Source organism: Nomascus leucogenys, chromosome 5 (genome assembly GCF_006542625.1).
Source record: "Nomascus leucogenys isolate Asia chromosome 5, Asia_NLE_v1, whole genome shotgun sequence".
NCBI classification, from domain to species: domain Eukaryota; kingdom Metazoa; phylum Chordata; class Mammalia; order Primates; family Hylobatidae; genus Nomascus; species Nomascus leucogenys.
In genome coordinates, this window is record NC_044385.1 from 53,608,822 (window position 1) to 53,635,802 (window position 26,981).

At 39.5% G+C, this 26,981-nt stretch overlaps 2 protein-coding genes and 1 pseudogene across 8 annotated transcripts in view; 1 reads left to right on the forward strand and 2 right to left on the reverse strand.

Moving 5' to 3' along the window:
• The first annotated feature begins 1,324 nt into the window (after positions 1-1,324).
• Positions 1,325-2,173, forward strand: LOC100583483 (annotated as a pseudogene). Its single transcript, XR_004030121.1, has one exon. The product of XR_004030121.1 is annotated as a kinectin-like (transcript).
• Positions 2,174-3,935: 1,762 nt separating this feature from the next.
• On the reverse strand, positions 3,936-15,367 carry C4BPB (complement component 4 binding protein beta). 6 transcript variants are annotated; one of them, XM_012504043.2, is made up of 7 exons: positions 14,551-15,367; positions 14,323-14,430; positions 13,284-13,457; positions 11,948-12,124; positions 7,157-7,250; positions 5,469-5,583; positions 3,936-4,140 (listed from the first exon to the last, which is right to left on the reverse strand). In XM_012504043.2, the coding sequence occupies exons 2-7, from the start codon at positions 14,378-14,380 to the stop codon at positions 4,000-4,002; spliced, it is 759 nt and encodes a 252-aa protein (XP_012359497.1). In that variant the 5' UTR covers positions 14,381-14,430; positions 14,551-15,367; the 3' UTR covers positions 3,936-3,999. The 6 variants fall into 6 exon arrangements, with proteins under 6 accessions (XP_012359497.1, XP_030668947.1, XP_030668946.1 ...); XM_012504044.2 differs by having other exon boundaries at positions 3,941-4,140; positions 13,284-13,454; positions 14,967-15,367; XM_003282360.3 differs by having other exon boundaries at positions 3,941-4,140; positions 14,967-15,367.
• A 7,672-nt stretch (positions 15,368-23,039) lies between these two features.
• Positions 23,040-26,981, reverse strand: part of PFKFB2 (6-phosphofructo-2-kinase/fructose-2,6-biphosphatase 2) — a 28,022-nt gene continuing 24,080 nt past the window's right edge. The window contains exon 15 of the mRNA XM_030813092.1: positions 23,040-25,040. Within this exon, the coding sequence (XP_030668952.1) occupies positions 24,975-25,040 (66 nt within the window). The 3' untranslated portion in view covers positions 23,040-24,974. The remainder of the gene's footprint in view (positions 25,041-26,981) is intronic.

The following is a 26,981-nucleotide window of genomic DNA, read 5'->3' on the forward strand; positions in this document are numbered from 1 at the left end:
CCCGGCTAATTTTTTATTACCAGTAAGAAGACTAGCCAGCACTACATTATTATTTCTTACTCTCCAAAACTCAAGACTTACTTTCTTAGGTTTTTTTTTTTTTTTTTAATTGCCCACTGGACATCTTGCAAGCACTTCACCCTCAGCACATCCAAAGAGGAATTTCTCATTTCCAGCCGACAAGCTTCACTTTCTGACCCCAACTTTTTCTGACCTCTGGTTCTCAGGAATAAAATTTCAGATTCACTTTTGAACTCTTCCTCTCCCTGACCCTTCAATGTTTGATTAGTTGACAGGTTGTTTTTGGTACAAGTTTTCAATACCTCTCGTGTCTGCTGCTGCTTTTTCATTTCTGTTGCCGTCAAACCAGTTCGGGTTGATAATGCCTCCCATATGGACTATTGTAGGAGTCCTTTCATTGGTTTCTCTTAGTTCTTTTCCCTCATCAACCAATACTACAACCAACATTGTGAGAGAAATCTTTCTTTATGTTCTGTCCTTATCACTTCCTTGTTTGAAAGGCTTCCATGTCTTCGTGGTCTGACTGCCAAAAAGCAAATGTATATTCTCTGCCTACCAAAAACAAGTGTATATTCTCTAGCATGTCATTCAAAACCCTCCATAAACTGGCTTTGACTTATCTTTCCAGCCACCTTCTCTCTCACCAATTTCCATGCTTCATCTAGGCCAGTTCAGGCTATGTGCAAGTTCCTAAACATATCCCATTTTTTCTGCCTCTGTGCAATGCCTTCTAAAATTATTATTAGAAATTCATTTTACAACATTAAAAAGCTTTAAGAGAATAAACACTTATAATTTCATATTCTAAGACAATTGTTTTTATCTGTGCCTATTATTGTCTAGTCCTTTCCCACAAGAATAAAGGTTTTACATAAATGCAATCTTAAGCCCTTGTTATTAAATATTATATTTTTACTTAAGAATATATTTTTCAGCTTGTGCTCTAGAACCTTAACCTCCTCTCTGACCCTGAAGTTCCAGCCATACATTCTTTTGCCTTTTTTTCAAATCCATGCAACCATTCACTATAACTCAAATTAGAAGGGACAGACACCTTTGGAAATAATTTTTTGAGAACTTCTTTAGCCTCCAACTCAACAGCTTCCACCTGTTGCTGTCTTTCCTCGGAAGTCTTGTTCACTTTGTCCTGCAGCATTTTTTCAGTTGATGCCAATGCTTCCATTGCTTCCCAGTTTTTCTCCTGGAGGTTAAGGTTCTAGAGCACAAGTTGAAAGAAGCTGATGAAATGCACACATTGTTACAGCTAGAATGTGAAAAATACAAATCCGTCCTTGCAGAAACAGAAGGAATTTTACAGAAGCTACAGAGAAGTGTTGAGCAAGAAGAAAATAAATGAAAAGTTAAGGTCGATGAATCACACACGACTATTAAACAGATGCAGTCATCATTTACATCTTCAGAACAAGAGCTAGAGCGATTAAGAAGAGAAAATAAGGATATTGAAAATCTGAGAAGAGAACGAGAACATTTGGAAATGGAACTAGAGAAGGCAGAGATGGAATGATCTACCTATGTTACAGAAGTCAGAGAGTTGAAGGCACAGTTAAATGAAACACTCACAAAACTTAGAACCAAACAAAATGAAAGACAGAAGGTAGCTGGTGATTTGCATAAGGCTCAACAGTCACTGGAGCTTATCCGGTCAAAAATAGTAAAAGCTGCTGGGGACACTACTGTTATTGAAAATAGTGATGTTTCCCCAGAAACGGAGTCTTCTGAGAAGGAGACAATGTCTGTAAGTCTAAATCAGACTGTAACACAGTTACAGCAGTTGCTTCAGGCAGTAAACCAACAGCTCACAAAGGAGAAAGAGCACTACCAGGTGTTAGAGTGAAGTAATTGAGAAACTGTTCATTTGAGGATAAAAAAGGCATTGTATTATATTTTGCCAGATTAAAGCCTTATTTATGTTTTCACCCTTTCTACTTTGTCAGAAACACTGAACAGAGTTTTGTCTTTTCTAATCCTTGTTAGACTACTGATTTAAAGAAAGAAAGAAAAAAAGCCAACTCTGTAGACACCTTCAGTTTAGTTTTATAATAAAAACTGTTTGAATAATTAGACCTTTACATTCCTGAAGATAAACATGTAATCTTTTATCGTATTTTGCTCAATAAAATTGTTCAGAAGATCAAAGTGGTAAAGACAATGTAAAACTTAACATTTTAATACTGATGCTGTACACTGTTTTACTTAACATTTTGGGAAGTAACTGCCTCTGACTTCAACTCAAGAAAACACTTTTTTGTTGCTAATGTAATCGGTTTTTATAATGGCGTCAGCAAATAAAAGGATGCTTATTATTCAAAAAAAAAGCTTATATTTTTAAGATTTTCTGCTTCCTCATATTTATCACCATATAGGTCTGCATTATATTTAAAGTACCATAATTTATTCAAAATTTTCCCAAGAGTAGACATTTCAAATACTCATAAGGTCCTCCTACATAGATAATATACACAAATAAGAAGTAGCTTCAATTTCAAATCATTTTGCTCCAGTTAGATTAATCCTAGGGATGAATTTACTTGGCTAAAAATCTTATTATTGGCCAGGCGTGGTGGCTCATGCTTGTAATCCCAGCACTTTGGGAGGCCGAGGCGGGCAGATCACCTGAGGTCAGGAGTTCGAGACAGCCTGACCAACATAGAGAAACCCTTTCTCTACTAAAAGTACAAAATTAGCTGGGCATGGTGACGCAGGCCTGTAATCCCAGCTGCTCAGGAGGCTGAGGCAGGAGACTCGCTTGAATCCAGAAGGCAGAGGTTGTGGTGAGCTGAGATCACACCATTGCACTCTAGCCTGGGCAACAAGAGTGAAACTCCAGCTCAAAAAAAAAATCTCATTATTGTCTTACTACATTTCTCAAATATTCTTTCCAACTGGAATGAGCTCCTTAATGTTTGTCTCTAATTCTCACTTACTTTTGAAGGCCCAAATAACTGTGACTTCTTCCTTGACAATATTCCTGCCTCCTCCTCCCAGACAGAAGTGAACCTCCTCTCATCTGAGCTCTCATAGCCCACTGTTGTCTGAAAAATGTTTAGTTCATTCTAACCACTCTAAAATAATGCTACGTGTGTACATGTCTTGTGTCTACTAGTAGACTCTAGGGTACTCAAGAGTTCATCTCTTATTCCCCTTCATAACTTTACCTAGTGATTTTCCATTATTTCAAGCTGGCTTATATATTTTGGTTGCACTTTATCCAGATATCCTATGTGTTTCAGGTAGCAGTCAGGATGAGAGATGGGAGAAGCTTGTCATGCCAGCTCAGTATGACATTTTGATTGAAAGCCTTAGGATTCTTATTTCTTCTACCCTCTAAAAAAGGAGAATTGTAAGTAAAAAATAATGTAAAATTTTTGTTTCTAAAAAAGAGAAGAAATATATTCACTTGTGTTGCACCATCTCTAATCTACCATGCAGGACCAGGTTTCATTCAAGAGGCAGTAAGCAATTTTCCTGCAGATTTGGAAACCTGTTTCCATAAGCCAGATGTGGGCAAGACTGGGAGGAGAGTTTGGGTCCTAGCTCTCCTTCTGTCCCAGTGGGTCATTTTTAAGGATGTAACTATTCTAAGCATATTTTCCAAAATGGAAGGTTAATTTTTGCCTCATAAGTTGTGGTTAGTTTTGGTTTCATAATTCATGGTCTCATGTTAAAATATGAGTTACGCTCTGGGCTGAGATCAGAGTTTCCCCATTCTCCTTACACACTGGAAATTAAGCCCTCTATTCTCCAATAATATGTTGCTAATTCTGGCCTTAGACAACCACTACATTTGGCCTTTTCACATTCTGAGAACAACACACACACACACACACGCACACGGTGCATTATACAACTGCAGTTGGCAATTTCAGCCCAATAAGAGGTAAATCTGAAACCAATTTCAGAACCAAGAAGAAAATTTATTCATAGGTTTATTTCTATTACATCTGCTCAGCTGCAGTGTTACAACAATTTTGCCTTCAACTCAGCTTTCTTCAGCTCCAGAGAATATTTTAGCAACTCCATTGTCATGCCACTTTCCTTTAATTGTTGCTTAAAGTTCTCCATGGCTTCGCAGAGGTCCTTACTCTCCTGAAAGGCAAGCTGAAGAAAGAAAACTTTTTACAAGTTACAACATAAGGACTGAGACCCAGCTATATACTCTGAAGCCGGTGAGCAGCAGTTAGCTCTCTGAATGGGGGCTCAGAACCAGGCTAGCTTAAGTAAAGATTTGGGTTTTCAACATGGCAAATCATTTGTATTTTCTGGTTTACATATACTTATTAATATTATCCCAGTAATAAATATGAACTAAAAGAAGAATCTCAATGAAAATGGATCTGTTCAGTGTTGTTTGTTTAGTTTTGGAGCCTAGAAGAATTTTAGAGACTTTTCCAATTCTCACGCATTGTGCTTATCTGCTTTGCTCTATAACAGGGATCCCCAACCCCAGGGCCACAGACTGGTACTGGTCCACGGCCTATTAGGAACTGGGCCACATAGCAGAAAGTGAGCAGCGGGCAGGCAAGCAAAGCTTCAGCTATATTTATAGCCACTCTGCTTCACTCACATTGCTGCCTGAGCTCCACCTCCTGTCAGGTCAGCGGTGGCATTAGATTCTCATAAGAGCGTGAACCCTATTGTGAACTGCTCATGCGAGGGATCTAGGTTGACTCCTCTTTATGAGAATCTAATGCCTGGTAATCTGTCACTGTCTCCCATCACTCCCAGATGAGAATCTAGTGCCTGATGATCTGTCACTGTCTCCCATCACTCCCAGATGAGAATCTAATGCCTGATGATCTGTCACTGTCTCCCATCACTCCCAGATGAGATTCTAATGTCTGATGATCTGTCACTGACTCTCATCACACCCAGATGAGAATCTAATGCCTGATAATCTGTCAGTTTCCCATCACTCCTAACTAGATGGGACCCTTTAGTTTCAGGAAAACAAGCTCAGGGTTCCCATTGATTCTACATTATGGTGAGTTATATAATCATTTTATTATATATTATAATGTAATAATAATAGAAATAAAGTACACAATAAATGTAATGCATCTGAATCATCCCCAAACCATCCCCACTCTTCCCACCCCCATCCATGGAAAAGTCATCTTCCATGATACCCATCCCTGGTGCCAAAAAGGTTGGGAACCACTGCTCTATAAGGCACATGAGACAACAACTTCTACCAACAGGGTCTCATGAGGTATTTGTGATGATGGTGGTGAATGGGAACTTCCAACTTCCATTTATAAAAATGTGAGTTAATAGTTTATGAGCCCCTTCTACAGCCAGGCCAAGGCCAACCCATTCAAAAGCAAAATGTCCCACATTAAACAAATATATACTGAGCATATGCCAGGAGTGATGCCAGGCCCTGGAGATCCAGCTGTGAACAAGACAGACACGAGCCTCCTACTTACAAGTGCCTTCTCACACTCTGGTTTGGGAGCTTCCTGGATCAGCTTGCAGACTGGAAGTGCACTGCTCCACTCCCCATCAATGCACTGCTGCTCCTGCATGCCCACTAAGTAGTACCTGAACAGAAATTAGAACAAGGCTTAGCTTTTCCACTTTCTGAATTGGGTAATGGAGACTGGTTTTGTGTAGTTGTATTTCAGTATTTCATGCTGTGATGGAATCCACCTCCCTGCCCTTGACCTTCAGTGCATGCTTAAGTTATCTTGGTATTACAAAGCAGTTCAAAGTAAAACCATTCTCCTGGAGGTGGGGAGGACCCAAGTGATGAGTCAACCCATAAAACATAGAGAAGCGAGAAATTCTGAATCAGGTGTTTACACACACAGGTTTTGGGTGGGGAGAGTGACAGAAGCACTTTATCATTCAATAACTTAAAAAGGCATCTGGCATCTAAGCTCTAAAAAGGAGTAGAAAATGAGAGAGACCCTGCAAATAAATCTTAGCGAAGGGGCTAAAAAGGAGCAATTGCTTTTAATCAGAAAAATATGAGAGTTGCCTGCAAAGTGCATTGAAGGTATATAATGACATCAAAATGCCAGTGAGGCCACATGACTCTGAGTTAATTAGGGGGCTTTAAGGGTCTATACACTAAGTCTTTATATTTCTGCACTTCTGTATTTGTTTTTTAGTATTTATATTCTCTGAATTTTTTGTTTTTGTTTTTGTTTTTTTTTTTTAGAAAACATACATTTTAGGCCAGGCACAGTGATTCATGTTTGTAATTCCAGCACTTTCCAGCACTTTGATAAACCATGGTGGGAGGATCACTTGAGCTCAGCAGTTCAAGACCAGCCTGGGCAACATAGGGAGACCCTGTCTCTACAAAACCTTAAAAAATTAGCCAAGCGTGGGGGCCCATGCCTGTAGTACCAGCTATTAGAGAGGCTGAGGTGGGAGGATCTCATGAGCCTAGGAGGCAGAGGTTGCAGTGAGCTATGAGTACACCACTGCACTCCAGCCTGGGTGACAGAGAGAGACACTGTCTCAAAAATAACAACAAAAAAAAACACAAAAAAACCATACATTTTATTTATTTATTTATTTATTTATTTATTTATTTATTTATTTTAAAACAGAGTATCACTTTTCCACCTGGGTTGAAATGCAGTGGTGCCATCTAGGCTCACTGCAACCTCTGCCTCCTGGGTTCAAGCGATTCTCATGCCTCAGCCTCCTGAGTAGCTGGGATTACAGGAGTATGCCACCACGCCCAGCTAATTTTTGTCTATTTTTAGTAGAGATAAGGGTTTTGCCATGTTGGGGCCAGGCTGGTCTTGATCTCCTGGCCTCAAGCAAACCGCCTGCCTTGGCATCCCAAAGTGCTGGGATTACAGGTGTGAGCCACCACGCCCAGCCAAATCCATTCATTTTAAATAATTTATCTTGTCTTGGCAGAGAGGAAAAAGAGATACTTGCATTGGGGTAAGTAGGATATTTTAGTAGGATCAGTCTGTCTTCTAGGGATTGAGGAGAGCTAGCAGAGGGCCAAAGCAGCTCTCAAAATCAGAATGAGCTCAGAATCCTGCAGCAGTAGGAAATCAGATGACCAGGTGGACATGGACTGGGTTATTCCCAAAAACAATGCTGCCAAGGGGCAAGATCTGGCATTTGACAGGCTGTATTCACTTACCTATCTTTACAGTAATAACTAATGGTGGATCCTAAGGTGAAATTATTTCCTTCAAAATAGCCATGAGCTGGATTCCCAGGAGGGTCACAGTCCCCTGAGAGAAAGGAGTACAGAAGTGACAGTTACGAGGGCCGGGCATGCTCAATGAACAGCACCCCTGATTGCAGCTGTTTATGCCAGCACCCGACTGCCTCAGAGCAACACCTGTGCCAGCACCTGACATCCTCACAGCAACACCTGTGGGATCTGGAAACATGTTCTTCATTCATTTCCTTCTCTTCTGAATCGTATTTGTCCATGGGAAAGAGCTTTCCCCCAGCTCATCTTCTGAGTTAGTAGGGATATGGGAGTATTATCTGACTAGCAGGAGCTCAAGGAAAGAAATTTTAAGTTGTAGAGAAGCTAATTGTTAACGTACAAGAAAAGAAAAATTGGGCCATAGGTGAAGGCTGAAGAAATAACTCCCTGAGAGAGGAGATGAAGCGTGTGAGCTCAAATGGAAGCTGACGTCCCCTGTGGGTAAGAGTTGTGAAACATGAGTGTATTAGTCCATCTCACATTGTGATAAAGAAATATCTGAGACTGGGTAATTTACAAAGAAAAGAGGTTTAATTGGCTCACAGTTCTGCAGGCTGTACAGGAAACATGGTGCTGGCATCTGCTTGGCTTCTGGGGAGGCCTCCGGAAACTTACAATCATGGCAGAAGGCAAAGGGGGAGGGAGGCATCTCACATAACAGGAGCAGGAACAAGAGAGAGAGGGAGGAGGCGCTACACACTTTTAAACAACCAGATCTCATGAGAACTCACTCGCCGTCACGAGGACAGTACCTAGGGAGATGGTGCTAGAACATTCATGAGAAATCCACCCTCATGATCCAGTCACCTCCCACCAAGCACCACCTCCAACACTGGAGATTACAATTCAATATGAGATTTGAGCAGGAACACACATCCAAACTATATCAAAGAGAGTATCAGAAAAAGGGGAGAAGGTGGGAGCAGTGGCTCACACCTGTAATCCCAGCACTTTGGGAGGCTGAAGTGGGTGGATCACCTGAGGTCAGGAATCTGAGACCAGCCTGGCCAACATGGTGAAACCCAGTCTCTACTAAAAACACAAAAATTAGCCCAGCGTGGGTGCGCACCTGCAATCCCAGCTACTTGGGAGGCTGAGGCACGAGAACCGCTTGAACCTGGGAGGTGGAGGTTGCAGTGAGCCAAGATCGTGCCACTGCACTCCAGCCTGGGCAACAGAGCAAGACTGTCTCAAGAGAAAAAGAAATAGGGGAGAACATGGCTGGAAGGGAAGAGGACGAGTCTGTGGAACTGTGGAAAGAAAGCAGGATGACGTGTTAGGAGTTGTGAGTCTTGATACTGGCTCTTCCACTAGCTATGTAGCACTAAAGCCATTTTGCTCCTCTTGGCTTCCTTCCTAATATTATCAGATAAGCAGGTTAAATAATATCATCTCTAAGGTCCCAGTCAGCTCTGAGACCACAGGACACTAAACATGTCGATCAAAAATAGTGGCTAACAATGATTATGTAGGTGTATATTTACTGAAACATAAAAATCTTCTAAACAAATTGTTGAGTAAAAACAGCAGATCATGAAAGAACATGTATAATATTATTTTTGTAAATCATGGTTACACAAACATAAGCACAGGAAAAAAGTATGGAAAGTTATATGCCAAAATACTTAATGCCCTTATCCTTAGATGGCTTGTACGTAATTGGTTTCGTCTTTTATTTTCTATATTTTTCTACAACAAAGGTGTATTAATATTACTTATGCAGTTAATACGCTGTAATTTTTTAAAGCTCAGAGACTGAGCTCAAAGGCTGAATAGAGGAAAGCAAGAAGAATTTCCAGGAGTTTTTCGGGGGATTCCAGTCCATCAGAGTTCTGGTAACTTTTATGAGTACAATTTTGAACGGAAGGAGATGACGTGGTAAACAGAAAGAATAAACACAAAGAATCTGGTTTATTCAGAAACCTAGGGAACTCATCCTATATTTAGATAATGAAGTGACATAAAAAGACAGGGATCCTGTGGTCAAGACTAGATTAGAAACTACTGAATTAAAAGAGAGTAAAACGGAAAACATTTGGAAGAAATAAGGAAATACTTTAAACTTGTGTCAAGCTAATGACATAAAATGCTATTATATGCATGTGATTTAACTGTATATATAATAGTATGTATGTGTGTTTTAAATAACCCCAAATTCCCTCATGTAACAGCCTATATAGTTTGTGCTCTTAAACTGCCTGTCTTTATTATTTCTTTCTTTTTTTTTTTTAGAGACAGGCCTCACTATGTTGTCTAGGCTGGCCTCCAATTTCTGGACTCAAGCTATCCTCCTGCCTTAGCTTCCCAAGTAGCTGGGACTACAGGTGTGCACTACCATGCCTGGCTTTTATTATTTTAGTAGCTACTGCCAAAATACATCCAAATAGTGACAGCACTTTACGCTCTCACTGACATAAATGGCTATTTCCTCAGGTCACGAATAGTATTAAATTAAATCCATCTTTTCATTTTTTGCTAATCTGATCAGTAAAAGATGTATATCTAATTTTAATTTCCAGTTCTATAATCATTTGTAATGTTCACTATCCTTTCATATAATCAGGAGATAGAAGTGCTGTTTAGGGCCATTATTTTGGAATTGCCTGTCCTTACCCAACTTTGCTTATTTTCTATTGGGTTGTTTTTTTCTTACCGATCTCTAGGGGATCTTTGTTTATTAAAAACATTAACTCTTTAACCATCAAATATGTTTCAAATACTTTATTCAATATGATGTCTTTTAGTATGTAGAAGTTTTTCTTTTAAAAATTTAATTAAATCTGCCCATTTTCTTCCTTTATGACTTCCTGAGTTTTATGAAACCGCTTAGGAAGGCTTTCCCCATCCCAATGTAATAAATATATTATGTTTTCTTTTAATGATTTAATAATTTTGCTTTTTATAGTTATATATTTAAAATCCATTTGGAATGTATTATGAATATGTTGTGTGCTAGAGCCCTAACTTTGTCTTCTTCCAAATAGATAATTATTCCATCACCACTGAATAGACTTTTCCTCCTGACTTAATCTGTTCTACTTATATGTACCTATACTTTGCTATTTTAATGATATATAATTTGTAGTACCTACAGTTTGCCATTTTAATGCTATTGTGCTCATAGTAACTTTGTAGTATATTTTACTATCTAATACAGCAAGTATTCCTTTCCCTTTGATCCAGTCAAATATATACATCATTCATCATTTTCCCAAAAATATTTACAATATTAGATGTGTATCCTACCAGATGAGATTCTTTAATTAATGTTTTTTTCATATTTTTTAATTTAAAATTCTGGGAGGCATTGCATTGTAATACTAAGTCTGCCCATCCAGGATCATGCATGTCTTTTCTTTCATTCAAGTCTTGTTTTATATCTTTCAGTAAATTTTCCTATAGATCTTGTGAATAGAATTATTTTTACATTTAAAATTCAACTAATAATTATTAATAGAAAATAAAAACATTGATTTTTTCAATATTTATTTTGTATCCAAGTAAATATTAAATATTTTAGTAGACTTTCTTGGATATTTGAAGTATATTCTGCAAATAATGGCATCCTGTGATCCAGCAATCATTTTAGGAATCTATCCTATAGAAATAACAACGTAGTAGCTGGGCGCGGTGGCTCACGCCTGTAATCCCAGCACTTTGAGAGGCTGAGGTGGGTGGATCGTGAGATCAGGAGTTCGAGACCAGTCTGGCCAAGATGGTGAAACCCCGTCTCTACTAAAAATACAAAAATTAGCTGGGCATGGTGGTAGGCACCTGTAACCCAGCTACTCGGGAGGCTGAGGCAGGAGAATCGCTAGAACCTGGGCGGCAGAGGTTGCAATGAGCTGAGATCACACCACTGCACTCCAGCCTGGGCAATAGAGTAAGATTCCATCTCAAAAAAAAAAAAAAATAGAAAGAAATAACAACGTAGACATAAGAACATGTGTGTATAAAATATTCATTTCGGCATTCTTCCTAATAGCAAAAATATTAAAATAATATGAGAGCCATATAATAAATTATGACATATGCAGTTATTAAATAGCAGACAATAGAGCTATATGGACTGGTCTAGGAAAATGGCCATGTATATAGTTACATGAAAAAAAGCAATTTAAAAATATGTATAGCAAGTCCCCTTTTCTACAGGTATATTTATATATATACATACACACAAAATGGCATTTAATGCTTATTTAATTTAAATATTTTATTTGTGTGTGTTTGTTTTAAATGTCTGTATAAACATAAGAAAAAGTCATGAAATAAACACACTCAATTTACTAACTCTGAGAGATATGAACTGTAGTGATAGAAAGAGGGTCTTTAGCCTTGTAGATAATTTTGCAATAGATGAGTTATGATCTTTTCCCCCTATTTTGTGTTTACTTTTCAAACAAAGTCACTGTCTTGAAATTAAAAAATAAAATAGTCGATGCTCCAAACTACCCTACATTAGACCTAGTAGGACAGGACCCCTATCTGAGAAGGAAAAAAGTGTGCTTTAGCTGCTGTTCACTGCAATGGAATGTAGTCTCTTGAGGTGAGATTTGGTTCTGTGAGCTCCACTTGTTTCACGGCTGTCTGCTAGATCTGAAGTCTGTCCCTGACACAAAAAAAAGAGAAAAGCATCCCAGGGATGTGGCAATGTCTAAGTTTACACTACTAATCAGTATTTTGGGGATTCTTGATGGTTTCTCTTGTACTTACTACTTTTGCAGATGGGAAAGGGAGGTGCCCAGGTGTGGTCCTCCAGACACTGGCTCCAATTGCTGCCCTTGAGGATGTAGTGGTCATTGCACTTAAACGTGATTCTGTCACTTACATTCACAGGCCCCGAAGAACTGAACTCTCCATTCACCAGCACAGGATCAGGACAGTGGCCCACTGAAGAAGAAAATAAGCAACAATCTGAAAGGGCAAGGCTGAAGCCCAACACAGCAAAGGCCAGACCTCCTCAGTCTTCAGTGAGAAAATAGCAAATTAGAGCTAGTACTGCACATTTTTAATTGGGTGAAGTACATGGTACTACCATATCAATGCAGAATGAAAAAAAGAGGAGATTGACCTAAGTACAGCCCAAAAGAGCTTTGTCATGCACAAGAACATGAATTGGCAACTGAAAATAATTAATTACGTAACTGAAAGTTACCAATCATGTTTATTGTACTGTTATGTTAAGCGTGGCTCAAAATAGTAAGCCTATGTTTGAGGCAAGTATTTCCTTCCCTTTCATCCAGCCAAATATACACTTACTTAGCATTTTTTATTTTGTTGTGCTTTTTCCCATGGCATGGGAAAAAACAGGAGAGAATGCACAGGAATATATGAGTTTGGTTATATGAATGAAGGATAATAATATTGGTGTGCTCTACTCTAGGTATACAAGAGAACTAATGCAACTATTCTTTAAAAAATAGTAGTAATAAATAGGATATGGATTAATTATTCCCCATCTCCACAGAGGATACCAGAAATGAGTTTTGTGACCTTGAGCAAGTCAGTTAGATCTCAATTGTCACATTGGTAAACTGAGAATATAAACTATTCCCAGTTCAAAAGTTATATGATAGGTGAAATAAAATGATACGATGCACTTACTTCAAAATAATAAAGTGAGGATATACATGAAACAAGGTTAGTCATGTGTGGATAATTGATGAAATTGTGTGATGAGTCCATATGAGTGAATTTGACTCTTCTGTCTTTTGTGTACATTTTAAATTTTCCATAACATAAACATTTTTAAAGCACTATAAGTTTAAACAAATTATAGCAAAAAAATTAGTTCTAATATCTGGAAGAAATTATTTCTTTCCCATAGAGGGAATTGATTCTATTAATTCAACTAAATTAATACTGATCAAGATCTGATCATGGAGCTTCCGAGAGAAGCTCCTCCACTGGAGTGCTTTAAAAGAGGTCTCCTAGAAATTGAGAATTTTTGTTTTCTTATAAAGTTTTACCACAGCCTATAGGAAGTAGGATGTGAAGGAGTAAAACAGGATATCAATATGGGCAAAGATAACAGAAAGATCTAACTTACAGTGGCACTCAGTAGTGGTGTTATCCCACTCCTTAGAGGCATTGCAAAAAAGGGTCTTCTTTCCTACCAGGTGGTAGCCCTTGATACAAACGTAAGTCCCCAGAATCTGTCCTTCCACCTCCTTTGCGACAAATATGCTATTGTCCACTGGAGAAAGTTCTGGACAGTGCTCTGCTGGAAGGAAAAAGAAAACAGATTCACTTGGCATATCATGTGCTGTCAGGGAGCTCTTATTAGATTTCCCCATCCTCATGTCTTTTTGCTGGATTATTGATCCTGATGCCTGTACTCTTCCATGTCCATGTACATCCATGTCCTTCCCTTCCAACAGATTTCCAATTTTTTTTTTTTTTTTTTTTTTTTGAGACGGAGTCTCCCTGTGTCACCCAGGCTGGAGTGCAGTGGCCCAATCTCAGCTCACTGCAAACTCTGCCTCCCGGGTTCACGCCATTCTCCTGCCTCAACCTCCCAAGTAGCTGGGACTACAGGCACCCGCCACCACACCCAGCTAATTTTTTGTATTTTCAGCAGAGACGGGGTTTCACCGTGTTAGCCAGGATGGTCTTGATCTCCTGACCTCGTGATCCGCCCACCTTGGCCTCTCAAAGTGCTGGGATTACAGGCGGGAGCCGCCGCGCCTGGCCGGATTTCCAAAGTTTTATTTCCGAAAGTATAACAGGAATTTTACTCAAATTCAGCCACAAGTTGTCCACTTTTAAACAAATAGTCCCCTACCCAAACAGCGGTCCTGGAGTTTATAACAAGTAAGACCTCCCAGGATTTTAAAATTGGTACTCTTTTTGCTCCCAGAACAGAAAGGGAAAGTAAACAGTAACCACCCACTTCAGAGATCAGGGTCATCATTTAAATGTACACTAAGCTCCTATTGAGTGCAGAGCATTAGGCCAATTTGAGATTTTTCAATAGAAGAATAAATATTATAAATGTAAACTTCCTTAAAGACCTAGACAGAGATCCTCAAAACACCGCGAACGGACACCAAGTGCCTGTAAGCTGAGTTGAAGGAAAGCATACGTACCATCTGAAGCAGAAACCCGCCACGCAACCATAAGACAGCACGCACACCAGAAAAACATCTGGTGATCAAAGTCCTCTCCCCAGGCTGGAATTCACCCAGCTCAGACACCTGGTTTGAAAAAAAATAGATCTTCTAACATTGCTTAAGACCAGCCCAACTACCTCCTTTCTAGAGAAGAGGTTATATTGATTTACCCTCCCTGGAGAAAATGAAAAGAAAAAATCTTACGACAGGAAATCAGAACAGCTGTAAGGAAGCTGGTATAGGGAGGAACAGCAAAAATACAAAGGGATGGTAAAACAGTTGCCAGGTTTAAAACTCAGTTTCAGAAATTTCCTGGTTTCTGGGAATGCAAATCCAGTTGACCAGTCTTTTTGAACTGCAGGCTTATCGTTCCCCAACAAACGTGGGCCAAATGGTCTTGCCATGACCTTGACTTCTGTCAATATTTGCCAATGTTTACAGTTCAACTTTCTGTAACTCTGGCCAGCATTGGGGAAAGAGAACGGGCTGTCAATCCCTGGTTCTTGCCCAGGTAGGACCCAATTTTGAATGCTACCTCATCCTCCTTTCCTGAATACCAGATATCCTAAGGCTGTTAGCAGCACTGAAGACGAAAGCTCAAGGAAGTAAACTAACCTTACCTGTCTCTGTCCCTCCAGAGTTAGGCCTTCCCAGCAAGGAGCTGGTCTTAACTGACTCCAAAGCTGAGAGCTCCAAAGTCCTGCAGTGACACATTGTTCTCGCTTGCCAGGCCTGCACCCAGGCTTCCTACTTTGTGGCTCTTCCAGTGACAAGATTTGGCCTGAGTCCAGAGTTAACCAAATGAGCAAAGAGAGAGGTGAGGGGAATCCTTTGGTCTCAGGAATTAAGGCATGAAAAATTGTTTTGAGGGCTCCCATATCATCTTGCTTGTGACTACTATAACACTTGGTTGGTTCTCTGTGCCCTAATTATGAAACTGGGGTAAAATTCCTACAAAATTTCAGGTTTTAATAGAATAATAAAGCATTAAGGACACAGTAAGTTTGCAAATGTTCTTCTCTTCCCCATTCATTATTACTATTTGTAATGATTAATCTATGTCTTTCTCCTAAAAGGAATCAAGATATGCCACCCCCAAATATTTGGCACAAAGATTCTTTTGAGCTGAAGATATTTGAGATTCAGTGACATGGAAAGGAACAGAGCTTTTGGGGGCTTTCCTTACCTGACAGAAGCCAGCAACCTTGGAGATAAGGTTAACATAAATTCCTTTTCAGGGTAGGTCTATCCTGGAGGGGAGAGCATGAGTAAAACATATTTCAAATTCCTTCTCCAGGGAAATTTCATGGCCTTGAAGGAGACAGGAAGAACACTCGTACTTATGTACACAAACATTATCACAAAACTTTCTAATTTCCTACTTTTCCCCTGAAAACCCACTTACCTTTCCAAAAAATAATGTTTTCTTTTTTGTTTGAGATGGTGTCTTGGCTTGATCTCGGCTCACTGCAACCTCCACCTCCCTGGTTCAGGCAATTCTTGTGCCTCAATCTCCCGAGTAGCTGAGATTACAGGCATGTGCTACCATGCCTGGCTAATTTTTGTATTTTTAGTAGAGACGGGGTTTCACCATGTTGGCCAAACTGGTCTTGAACTCCTGACCTCAAATGATCCACCCGCCTTGGCCTCCCAAAGTGCTAGGATTATAGGCATGAGCCACCGCACCTGGCCAGTAATCTGTTTTCTTATAAGTGCCTTTCTTCTCCCCACCTTCACCTATTAAGATGATGTATAAGCCCCAATTCTAACCAACTTTTTGAATTACTCATCACTGAGTTTTCCCACATGTACTCAAGTTACATGTATAAATAGAATTTTCTCTCCTGTTAATCTGTCTTAGTCTAATTTGCAGGTCCCAGCCACTGAATACAATATGGTAGAGGAAAGGTGTTTTTTTCTCCCCTTTATTCCCACAGGAAACTGCTAACTCCAGGACAGGGTTTGTGTCTGATTTGTATTTGTATTCCCTTCCACGGTGCTTCATATTGCAAAGCAGTTGTCTGTTAAATGAATGAAAGTAATGCAGACATAAATGAAAAAAACACAGTCATCCAGAAATTACCACAGCCCCCAAAATCCATATGATCACTTGCCATTTATCACATGCTGCCTTATGATTTTTTATGTCTTATCTTTTCTCAACTAATATACAAATTCCTATAGTGTAAGCACCCTCTAAGATATGATTTTCAAAAAGTTAAAAACATGACACTTAAGTAAATATAAGATGAATATATATCAAAGATTTAATTCAACTCATTAATTAATGAGGAAACATTCAGATGCTACAACTGGTTCAAAGAAGAATTTGAGGAATAGGAATGCATATAGTCAGTCAGTCAAAAGCATTCTGAAGTGACCTTTCCAATAGATACAAAACTGGTTAATATCCTACAGAGTAACAAACTGTAATATTTGCAATTGGCTTTTCTCCCTGGTGGAAAGTAATTAAAACAAAATGGACAAAATATATTTGCTCTACTATAATCAGGAATCATTTGCATTGTTCTCAGATAAGAATCATTTGCCTTCCTATAAATTTACTGCAAATTAACCTCTATGCTTAAAGAGTTCTAAAAGAACTTTTAAAAAATTCAATCAGAGTCACATACTCCTGTGAATTGATCATCTCCAGAGGGCCTGCTAGAAAAATGCCCAGGAATCCATTGAGCATTTACTCCAATGATCTCTTTTTGCTAATCCTAAGCTTTGAATAATTTTTATTTACATATCCCATGTTCTACTTGTTGAGGAATGCATGTTCTTCAGTATCTTTTATAGGTTTATATACAGAATGTTTGTACAATAAATTATTTTAAAAAGGAAAATCTAATTTAGCCCTACATAAATATGGACATAAAATAGAACATGTATTACAGGAAATAATTGCAAGTAATTCTTCATCTTAATGGCTTACTTCAGATTCAGAACTATTAGGACTTTAGAAACCATATCGCTTAAACTATTGTCTTACTAATATTTCTCTGTAAAATATAAAAATACAAAAATATTCACACTAAGTGGGCTCTGTAGAGACAATAAATAGCATCACAAAGTTTGGGTCAGGTTTTTTCTGTCAAATGAGTTGGAAGAAAACTTTGCCTCAAAAGTTTTTGGATTTTAGAATTACAGATTAAAGAGAGAAACAGAAAGTGATCTAGAGAGAGAGAGACAGAGAGTAATATGGTGGGTTTTAGGGGAGAGGCAGAATCAGAGATAGATGCAGAGAAATAGAGATGCTTAGGAAGGGGTGTCTGGGAACTCTGAAGGACAAGTCTCCACCTGGCACTGCCATTGTCCCCCTGCCCCAACCCTGCTCTTCCCTCCTCAGCCCTCTCTCCCCACAGGACCAGCAAGAGGGTCAGAGACAGAGATGGAGACAAAAGACAGACAGAGGAGACACTGACAGAGTGAATCAGAGAGAGACAGAGACAGAGGAATTTCTCCTCTTCCCTCTGCCTCCCTCCTCCTCTCCCCAACACCTCCCCCCTCACTATCTTCCTGCCTCCCTCTGTTCCCCTTCCGAGGCTGCATGTTCTTCAGGACTTTCCCTCAGCTCCAGGACAGGGTCCTCCTGGAGCTCCCGATGGGTGAATATTTACACCACAAAAGTAAATAAAGATTACAGGCTTATATATTTTACTCTGTGTATCCAAAATTAGGTAAATTGATAAATGAGCATTTGCAGGCTCTTCTATTCCTTTGAACATTAAAAGATAATTGGATCTATGCCAGATCGTTTCCTGGAGAACTAGGGTAATAGATCAGGTGAAACTGTTGTTCTCAGACTGGTTTCATTGCTTTACAATGGAATGGGCAAGCTGGGCGTAGTGGCTCATGCCTGTAATCCCAACACTTTGGGAGGCCGAGGCAGGTGGATGGCTTGAGCCCAGGAGTTTGAGACCAGCATAGCAAGACCTCATCTCTACAAAAAAAAAAAAAATATATATATATATATATATATGTATATATATATATGTATATATATATATATGTATATATATATATATATATATGTATATATATATATATATTAGACAGGCATGGTGGCATGTGCCTGTAGTCCTAGATACTTGGGAGGCTGAGACAGGAGGATCACCCGAGTCCAGGAGATGAAGGCTTCAGTGAGCTGTAATTGCACCACTGCACTCCAGTGTAGGCAACAAAGCAAGAACTTGTTTCAAAAAAACAAACAACAACAACAAAACACAAAGAAATGGGCAGATGGTAGTTAAAGGAAAAGATCAGGAGGTGAGGAAGGAGGAGTAGAAATATAAAAGTCCGCAATGCCCAATCTGGGGGAAGAGTTGTGGGAAGTTATAAAAGGGGCACACAGATTGCAGTGTGTGTAAGATTTTAAGAGAATTCGGGAAAGACTATTTTAAGAAGTTCTACAGGGTGTCATGAATGGATTCCCTTTGGTCTTTGTCAAGAGAATTCAGAAAAGATTTAAATTGCTCTTCTAATTGTTTTTTACATGTTGGGTTGATGTTTCTTGAATGCCTCACCAAAACAACCTGGGCCAGAAAAGCATGGGGGGCGCACGGCCACATATTCAAACTTACGTACAAGGCATTTGAGGTTGGGGCATGGAAAAATACTGAGGCACTGTGTGTATGTTATTTGTCCATAAGAATGTAATTCCTTGACCCTGAAAACAGGACAAGGAGTTGAGTGTGTGATAAGGAACGCTGAAAACAGCCTCCTGAGAATGCGGTTTGAGTGCTTTTACAAGGCCACAGGTGTCTCACAACCCGACCTCAAAAAGCCATCTGGTGGATGTTTGTGTTTTAACAAGCCCTTTCAATGAATACATGGTGAGCAGATATTGGTGCGGACTCTCTCAGAAGAGCTGCCCCCTGCCCTGCTCAGCTGGAATTTTCTGAGAACTCATTCTTGGCATTCACTGCAAGCTATAAGCTTTGCAAAAAGTAGCCTTAAGGCAGATTCCATGAGAATATAAATTTTAAAAAGAATTTTTAAAAATCAAATTGTGCATGAAACACTGTAGAATAAGCTTTAATTATGAGTTTAGATGGACCTGCACTGTGGGAAGATCAGAGTTGATGCATTGTTACTCTAAGTTTTAGGGGACAAGAATAAGTCACCTTAAAATATGCCTCTTTGGCATAAAGATTATTTTGAACTGCAGGCAAATGAGATGCAATGGAAGCAGAAAGAAGCCTTCCTGGAGTCTCTCTTAGATGACTATAAGCAGAAACTTCTGAGGAATGAGGACTGCTGTAAGTCCCTTCTTCCGAGGGAGCTTTATGTCCATAAAGAAGGCAGTGTCAAGACAGACCTACACAAACCTTCTCCATTAGTTTCTTTCAGGTATTTGCCTTCTCAAAATTTGCAGCCCTAGAAACTCAACATTCTTTTCCTTTGTCTTGTCACTTCTCTACAAAGTTATTGCTCTTTTGTTAAGATGCTATATAAATCTAAGCTCTAACTCCCCTGTGAGTTACTCATCATGAGGTTCCTCCCACGTGGGGTGTGCTGCACACATTAATAAATTGTTTGGGTTTCTCTTGTCAATTTGTTTTGTCAGTCTAATTTACAAGGTCCCAGGCAGAGAACCTAGGAGGGTAGGAGGAAAAATAATTTTTTCCTCTCTTACAAAGTAATGGCAGCCTAACTCCTCAAAGGCTACTGCTCACCTTGTTATAGCCCTTCAGACCTGCTACAATGTTTCAATTACCTACTAAGGCAGATTGCTACTTCTTCTTCAATAGCTACTGAACTCTTCTTTGGTAACTAAACCCTAATTATAGCTGGCACAAAGCCACTTGGAATAAAAATATTCCAGCCTGCATGAAAGCTGTGTGTAGCCACTTGACTATGTTTTGGCCAATGAGATATAAGCATAAGTGTGTTTGCAAAATCTAGGAAATATACTTGTTTTAATTTTTAACTTTACAGTACGTGTATATATTTATGGGTTACATGAGAAGGGAAATATCCTTAAAAGAAGCTGGTATGTCCTGTTGCCTTCTTCCTTCCTGCTGGCCAGAGTGTAAACATGTTTTCTGCAACTGGAGTAGCCACCTTCCTCTATGAAGTAGAATCCAACACATTGTTCTTTTTGAGCGAGAGACAGAAAGAGAGAGAGAGTCTTACTCTGTCATCCAGGCTGGAGTGCAGTAGCATGATCATAGCTCACTGCAGCATCAAACTCCCAGGCTCAATCAATTCTCCTGCTTCAGCCTCCCGAGTAGGTAGGACTACAGGCGCACCACCATTCCTGGCTGATTTATTTTTTATTTTTGTAGAGATGGGATCTCACTACATTGCCCAAGCTGGTTTTGAACTCATAGCCTCAGGTAATCCTCCCGCTTCAGCCTCCTAAAGAGCTGAGATTACCGGCCTGAACCAATGTGCCCATGGAGATGTTATTTTCGATTTACTGAAATCCACAGCTGAAACCAACTCTAACATGAAACAGAGTTTGAGTGAAATGACTCAGGAATTTAAATTCAGAAAAGAATATTTAACAGACTTTATTAAAGCATACTCTGACACAGTTTCCCTTCCCATCCATAAATTCTACAAAGACAATGGGTGAAAGAGGAGAGAACCTAGGAAGTGAAAACTGAATGTCAATGATGAGGCAAACATATCAGTAATGAAGGAAACCCAAATGGATAAACAAGTTATTCTCTGAAAGTAGGCTGGATGTTCAGTGAAGGGCATTAAACTTGTTGAGAATAGACCCCATGAGAGCTGCAACGCTGCTTCCCAAGTGTTCCTATGCTTCTGAAATTATTTTGCTTAATTGCAGAGAAACTCTCCTATAGAATCTAATCTGATTTTCACAGGTAGAGTGTTGCATACAACCAAAAAGGCATTTAAATGCCTTTGGGAATTCAGAAGAGTAGTTGTTCTGCCTGTAAAGGGCTGAAGGAATGCAGCTGACTTTGGCTTGATGAGAATAAAAGAAGAAAGACCGTGCTTTGATGTTTTTAAGAGAAAGAAAATACTACTCTCCATGATTACGGTATGCTATGTCATTAAAAACCACGTTCTTAACTATCCCAGTATGCAGTAAAAAAATTCCAGTACATCATATATTCCCCTCCTCTGCTTAAACAGTATCAAATGCATGTCACTGTATTATTTTTTCTTTTACATGTTAAAGGAGAGAAATGGACAAGAGAGTATGGACAGTATTACGTAGCTCCTGTTTCCTACCCTGAGGTCCAAGAATGGGTTTCAGGTCATGACCTACCTAAACTGTATGGAAAACCTATGTGTCAACCTTTTTCTGGGTAGAGAGTCCTTAGCATGTCAAATTCTCAAATGAGTTCAAGAGAATGAATGAAGTTTAGATGGTGCAAAATACTTCTAGAGACCATAAACCTTGGTGATGGGCCACTGTCAGACTGCCACAGAAGTGCCCATGGGCTCATCACCTCCTGCCGAGTTCAAAACCAGCTTGGGCAACATAGTGAGACCCTATCTCTACAAAAATAAAAAATAAATAGCCAGGGCAAGCTAGTGAACCTGAAGGTTGATGCTCCTCACAGTGAGTCCTAAGTGAAGACCCTGGAGAGGTTTAAGAAATGGTGTAATAATGAAACCTACAGGAGAAAGGCAAATAATGACCATCACCCAACACTGAAGTACTCGCTGAGTAATCATTTTCTAATGCTGGTATCTTTGCTAAGTTACCAGCAACATTTTAAAACAGTGTGGCATGTGTCTGTTGGGTCTTAACATTTACCTTGTTCTGAGATATTATTGGCTTTATAAAAATCACGACAGTGTTAAGGTGTGTCACTCAGTAATGGTGCTCATTTACCTCTCTGTAAAACCCAGAGAATGATTCCAGACACCCCAGCCTTTTACAAATGATGGCTTGATGGCTGAATTAGAGAACACTTGCAGAAGTGCCTGGAGATATTTCCAAGGAAATTAAACCTTGACACCACATCCTCATTACTGTCAGTCCACCAGCTAGATTATTAAAGCTCAATGTATTCATCAGTACATATAACCACTGTCTCTCACTTGTTTTCAAACTGGAGAATTCATAAGTCATTTTCATTCTATCAGAAGAACCCTTGACTTAAAGAATTTGGAAATCCTCTGTTGTTATGAACATTTCATTTTATCTCTATTGCTACTGACCCCAAGAGAGTGTTCCGTTACTTTATCATATACATTTATGTAACCATTATCCAACATTATTTGGTCAAGGTCATTCATGAGGGGGAAAGAATCCCCAGTAGAAAGAGATAGGTTAGGTTACAAACCTGCTGTTAACCTTTCCTTTCCAATAATAAACTCTACACAAAGGTCAGGGACTTTGTTTTAGTCATTGCCTGGCAACTAACAGGTAGTCGCTAAATATTTGTTAAATAAATAAATGAAACTCTAGGATGTCAATAATGCATGGTACTCACATTCTTACTGATATCATTTTGAAATGCTGGTGGAACTTGAACTGGTTAAAATCACTAGTTGGAAATATACATATAATCTGATAATTTGAAAATCATCTTAAAGAAGCTAGTTTCAAACACATTTTAGACAATGTTATTAATATTTTGCATACGTATAATGTACCAAATGTTATCTTTTCATGTGTTACCTTAAAAATTAATTGCATTTTTAATTAAAAATAATTGTATTGTATTTTCTTATTACAAAAGCAATACATATTACTCGCATATTTTAGCATGATTTTATTAATCCAGGAGATAAACATTTCTCCAGAGAAATGCATCTCTTGGTTTACACTTACAATAAAAATCAATGAGAAACAAAGTATTCAAAAAAAATTCACTGTCCCTTAACACCGTTATTTTCCTTTTACAGAAGACAGATATCTACATTCTGGAAATTTAACTTAAGTTAATATGACATTACACTTAAAAGCCCTAACTACCTAAATTTCTACAAAAACAAACAAACAAAAAACCTGACAACATAAATTATATTACATTCTGATTAAATACATGCAAACAGTGACATGAAAACTCAAAAATGCCTTACATGGATAGAATAAATAACTAAATATAAACATTGTCTGATCATCAAAAGACAGTTTTTGATGCAGAGAGAAATCCATATCACAACAAAATCATTATAGTACAGCATGCGGTAGGCAGCCAGATGAAAATCATCTGCTACAGGGTAAGGAGCCTTCCTGAAGGCAGCTTTGTATGTAGAAAAGCAGCTCCTAGTTGCTGGATGCTGAACCGCCTGCAGCCCAGCTCATCACATCTTAGGTAACAGAGTCCTGTATCATCCACAGTATAAAAGAACCATTTGAGAAAAGCTACATTTCGTTACTTTTCTTGCTACTCACGCTTTTGCCCAGCAAGTGAGCATTTGAGTGAAAAGGAAAAGAAAGAAAAGTAAAGCTAAAAACATACTATTCTTTAAAAAAATAGACTTTCCTTGCAAGATACAATATCCTGTGGGGATTCCATACTCTCCTTCAGTAACAGTGACATGTCAAAACCACATTTACAGAGATACATTCATACATTTGACAATCACTGGGGAAAAGTTATCTGATTTGTCTGTAAGGAAAAGCGAATGACTAATGCACTGAGGTGCTGGTCCATGACCCTGCCACCCTCACTTTTATATGAGAGACCAGTGACCACAATAGTGACCAGTGGCCAAGAGGCAGGTATCAGGAGACTACTGCCCTCCAAGTCACAGCCACAGCTCTCTCAAGGACTGTATCATGGTGACAGACCCCACAGAGGGGCATGTCTCCTTCCACCTGTTCCAAAGCCAAAACACTCCCTGATCAGGCTGATTCTCAAGGAGCTTTCTTGACTTACTCACATGATATAAATGGCACTCTACTTTTCTCTCTAGCCCACATTCCCAACCACCCGGGAGAACCACATCAGCCCCATCTTGATGCATGAGAGGCACGTGCATCAAGTCAAAAGTACAGTAGCTACAAAAGGGAACTTCGAAGATGGGTACCCATTTTGGGGAGTCTTGCAGTCAGATCCTGTCCTGAAGAGCCTGGAACAAGAAAAACTTCTCTAAATGAAAAGGTTGCTACTGACACTGTTCTTCTATCAAAACAGAAGAGATGTTTTAGGGACTGAATTTCTCAGAAGACCCTCCATTCACCTGGTGATTTGTCTCTTGCTTCCAATGTGGCAGATGGTAACTGCTAGCATATGTATATTAGACTCTAGCCTACTCACCTGGAACAGTGGCAGAGACCAGCTCTTACCTTCTCACTTGAAAAGTAAATCTGAAGAAGTGCATTTGCACTTTGGGCAAAAAAGAGCCAGCAAAGGATGCAGACAGTCACAGGTAGGATGTTAAATGTCTATACAGAATGAGATTGACCAACTTGGACCAAACCCAACAAAGAGATGACAAAAAGTCACTGGTTCATGTTGCTAAATGTTTTTGAGGCACAGGGAAGTTAAATTTTTCAGTGTAACTGATATTCCCATTAGGCAGGAGGGGAGGAAATATGGTGACGTTTCTCCAGGCCTCGTTTTGGTGGCCCCCAAAGTCCAGTTCCCACCTAACTTCCTGTTCTCGCCTCTGTGGAGCTGACATCCCAAGCTTTTCATTAGATCCCAGTCGTTTGGAGAGGTGAGGCCTGAACATCCACATCATTAGCAAGGCAACATGAGGGACGCTGCAGAGGGGCGTCTGCGCACAGCCAGTGTGGTCTCTGCTGCCTACAAGCCAGAGAGGAAGAGACACAAAGCTATTACAGCACCGCCAAGCAGTGAACATAAAAGTAGAACAGAATCCTTCCCCTACCTTCCCTCCTCCCTCAACCTCCCCATCCCCACATCCATACACATGCATGAACACACTGGCGTGCCTCCACACACACCTTGACTACTCGAATGGCGTAGTCATGGTCTTCTTTCCCTGAAGAGCTGACCTCATGACCATATTGGACCAGGCACTCCTTTCAGACCTGGACCATAAGCTACATACCCAAGATATGAAGCAGGAGCCGTCAGGATCCCTCTGGTAGAAGGAGATCGTGTAGGCTACGTCAGCCAAAAGACCATGCCAATAAAGCGACACTGTAGTCAGGGGCTACTTGGTTTCTGAGGAGGGTCCCTACTATTTTAGTTATACGAGTCCATTCTGAAACCAGTCATCTGAGCAGATCAACTTCTTCCCATTAACTGGCATCTAACATTTTACCTCGTGGGAAGTTTTTCCCCTAGAACAGTGCTTCTCAAATGTTAAATGTGCATATGAATCCCCTGGTGGTCCTGGTAAAATGAGGATTCTGACTCCGGAGGTCTGGGATGGGGCCTGGGATTCTGCATTTCTAATGAGCTTCTGGCCTTTGTTAAGGTAACAAGGAATAAGGCATGAGAATGGTAAAACAATCCCATCTGTATTTCCTGTCTCAGAAAAAATTAAATGCTGTTTTATACCCTGGACCATAATCTCTTCAGAAATGGGCAAATCACATTTTAGGAACAGCAGTCCACTAAGTGCTAAAAAATCTCCAAAAGTTTTCTTTATAATAGATAATATGAGTTACACGTTGCTAATGGGAATTACTGCACAGTGCAGTGAAATGTAATTGTTTCTTAATTCTTGCATAAGTGCCAACAGGTACACACAACTGTTGAAGTTCATGTGCTTTCCATAATGTTCTTCCTATTTTCCCCAGAAGGTGGCAGAAGAGAGCCATGGCTACACCATGGTCTGCAATTACAGCACGAACTTCTGTTGGCTTGTCTGAGTCTGAATCCTTGTGCAGCATGAGGCAAAGTTTTAGGTGTGGGGAAGGAACGGGAAACACAACTGAAAATACTAAACAAAAAACCCAGAAGCCTTCTGATAGGTTCAAGTTACTCAACAATTTTATTTACCCATTCTACACACACACACACAAAAACACATTTCAAATACAGTTATGCACACTTTAAATGGATGAGTGGCATACTTTGTTATCAATGCCACCCAATTAAATCAGAATGTTGCTAAAGACTTATGTTCCTATTTCAACAGAGCAGTGCCTAGGAAATCTGCAGTAGAACTCTATTCCTAGGCTTCCCAATCTGACCCATTCCCATTCAACCCAGAGGTGCTCAGCCCCACACCATCCCCCTTCCCAAAGGGCACCATGTATGATCAGCCCTTTGCTTTTGCCATAGCAAAACCATCACCATACCAGCATAAGTTGATCTTCTTGTTAGGTCAACATAATAAAAAACGTACATAAGCAATTCAGATACAAAAACATTGTGTAGGTAAACATTGGTCACAGATATCCAGTGAAAGGCTTACTGGAAAGAATACTTTTGCCAACCCTTAAAATCAATTTTTAAATGCCAAATTTTCTTCTCATTTTTACTTACTAGATTAAGCATAAAATCCAAATGCATGGCTGACTAAAAATAGCAGCCCTGTCCAATGGAATACAACATTCCAGAACAGGGTAAGCTGGGGACACAAAAGCTTCAGAAACGAACAGCGGAACTGAAGTCCTGCCCTAAAGCAGGGGACTGGATGAGGTGACTTCAGGTAAAGGTAACAACTCCAGGCTCTGAATAGGCATTCCCTTAGCTGAGTTCACAAAATACCATAAAAATGATGTATAACCTTTATCTTGTACAAAATAATGAGAATTTGGCCACTACTAT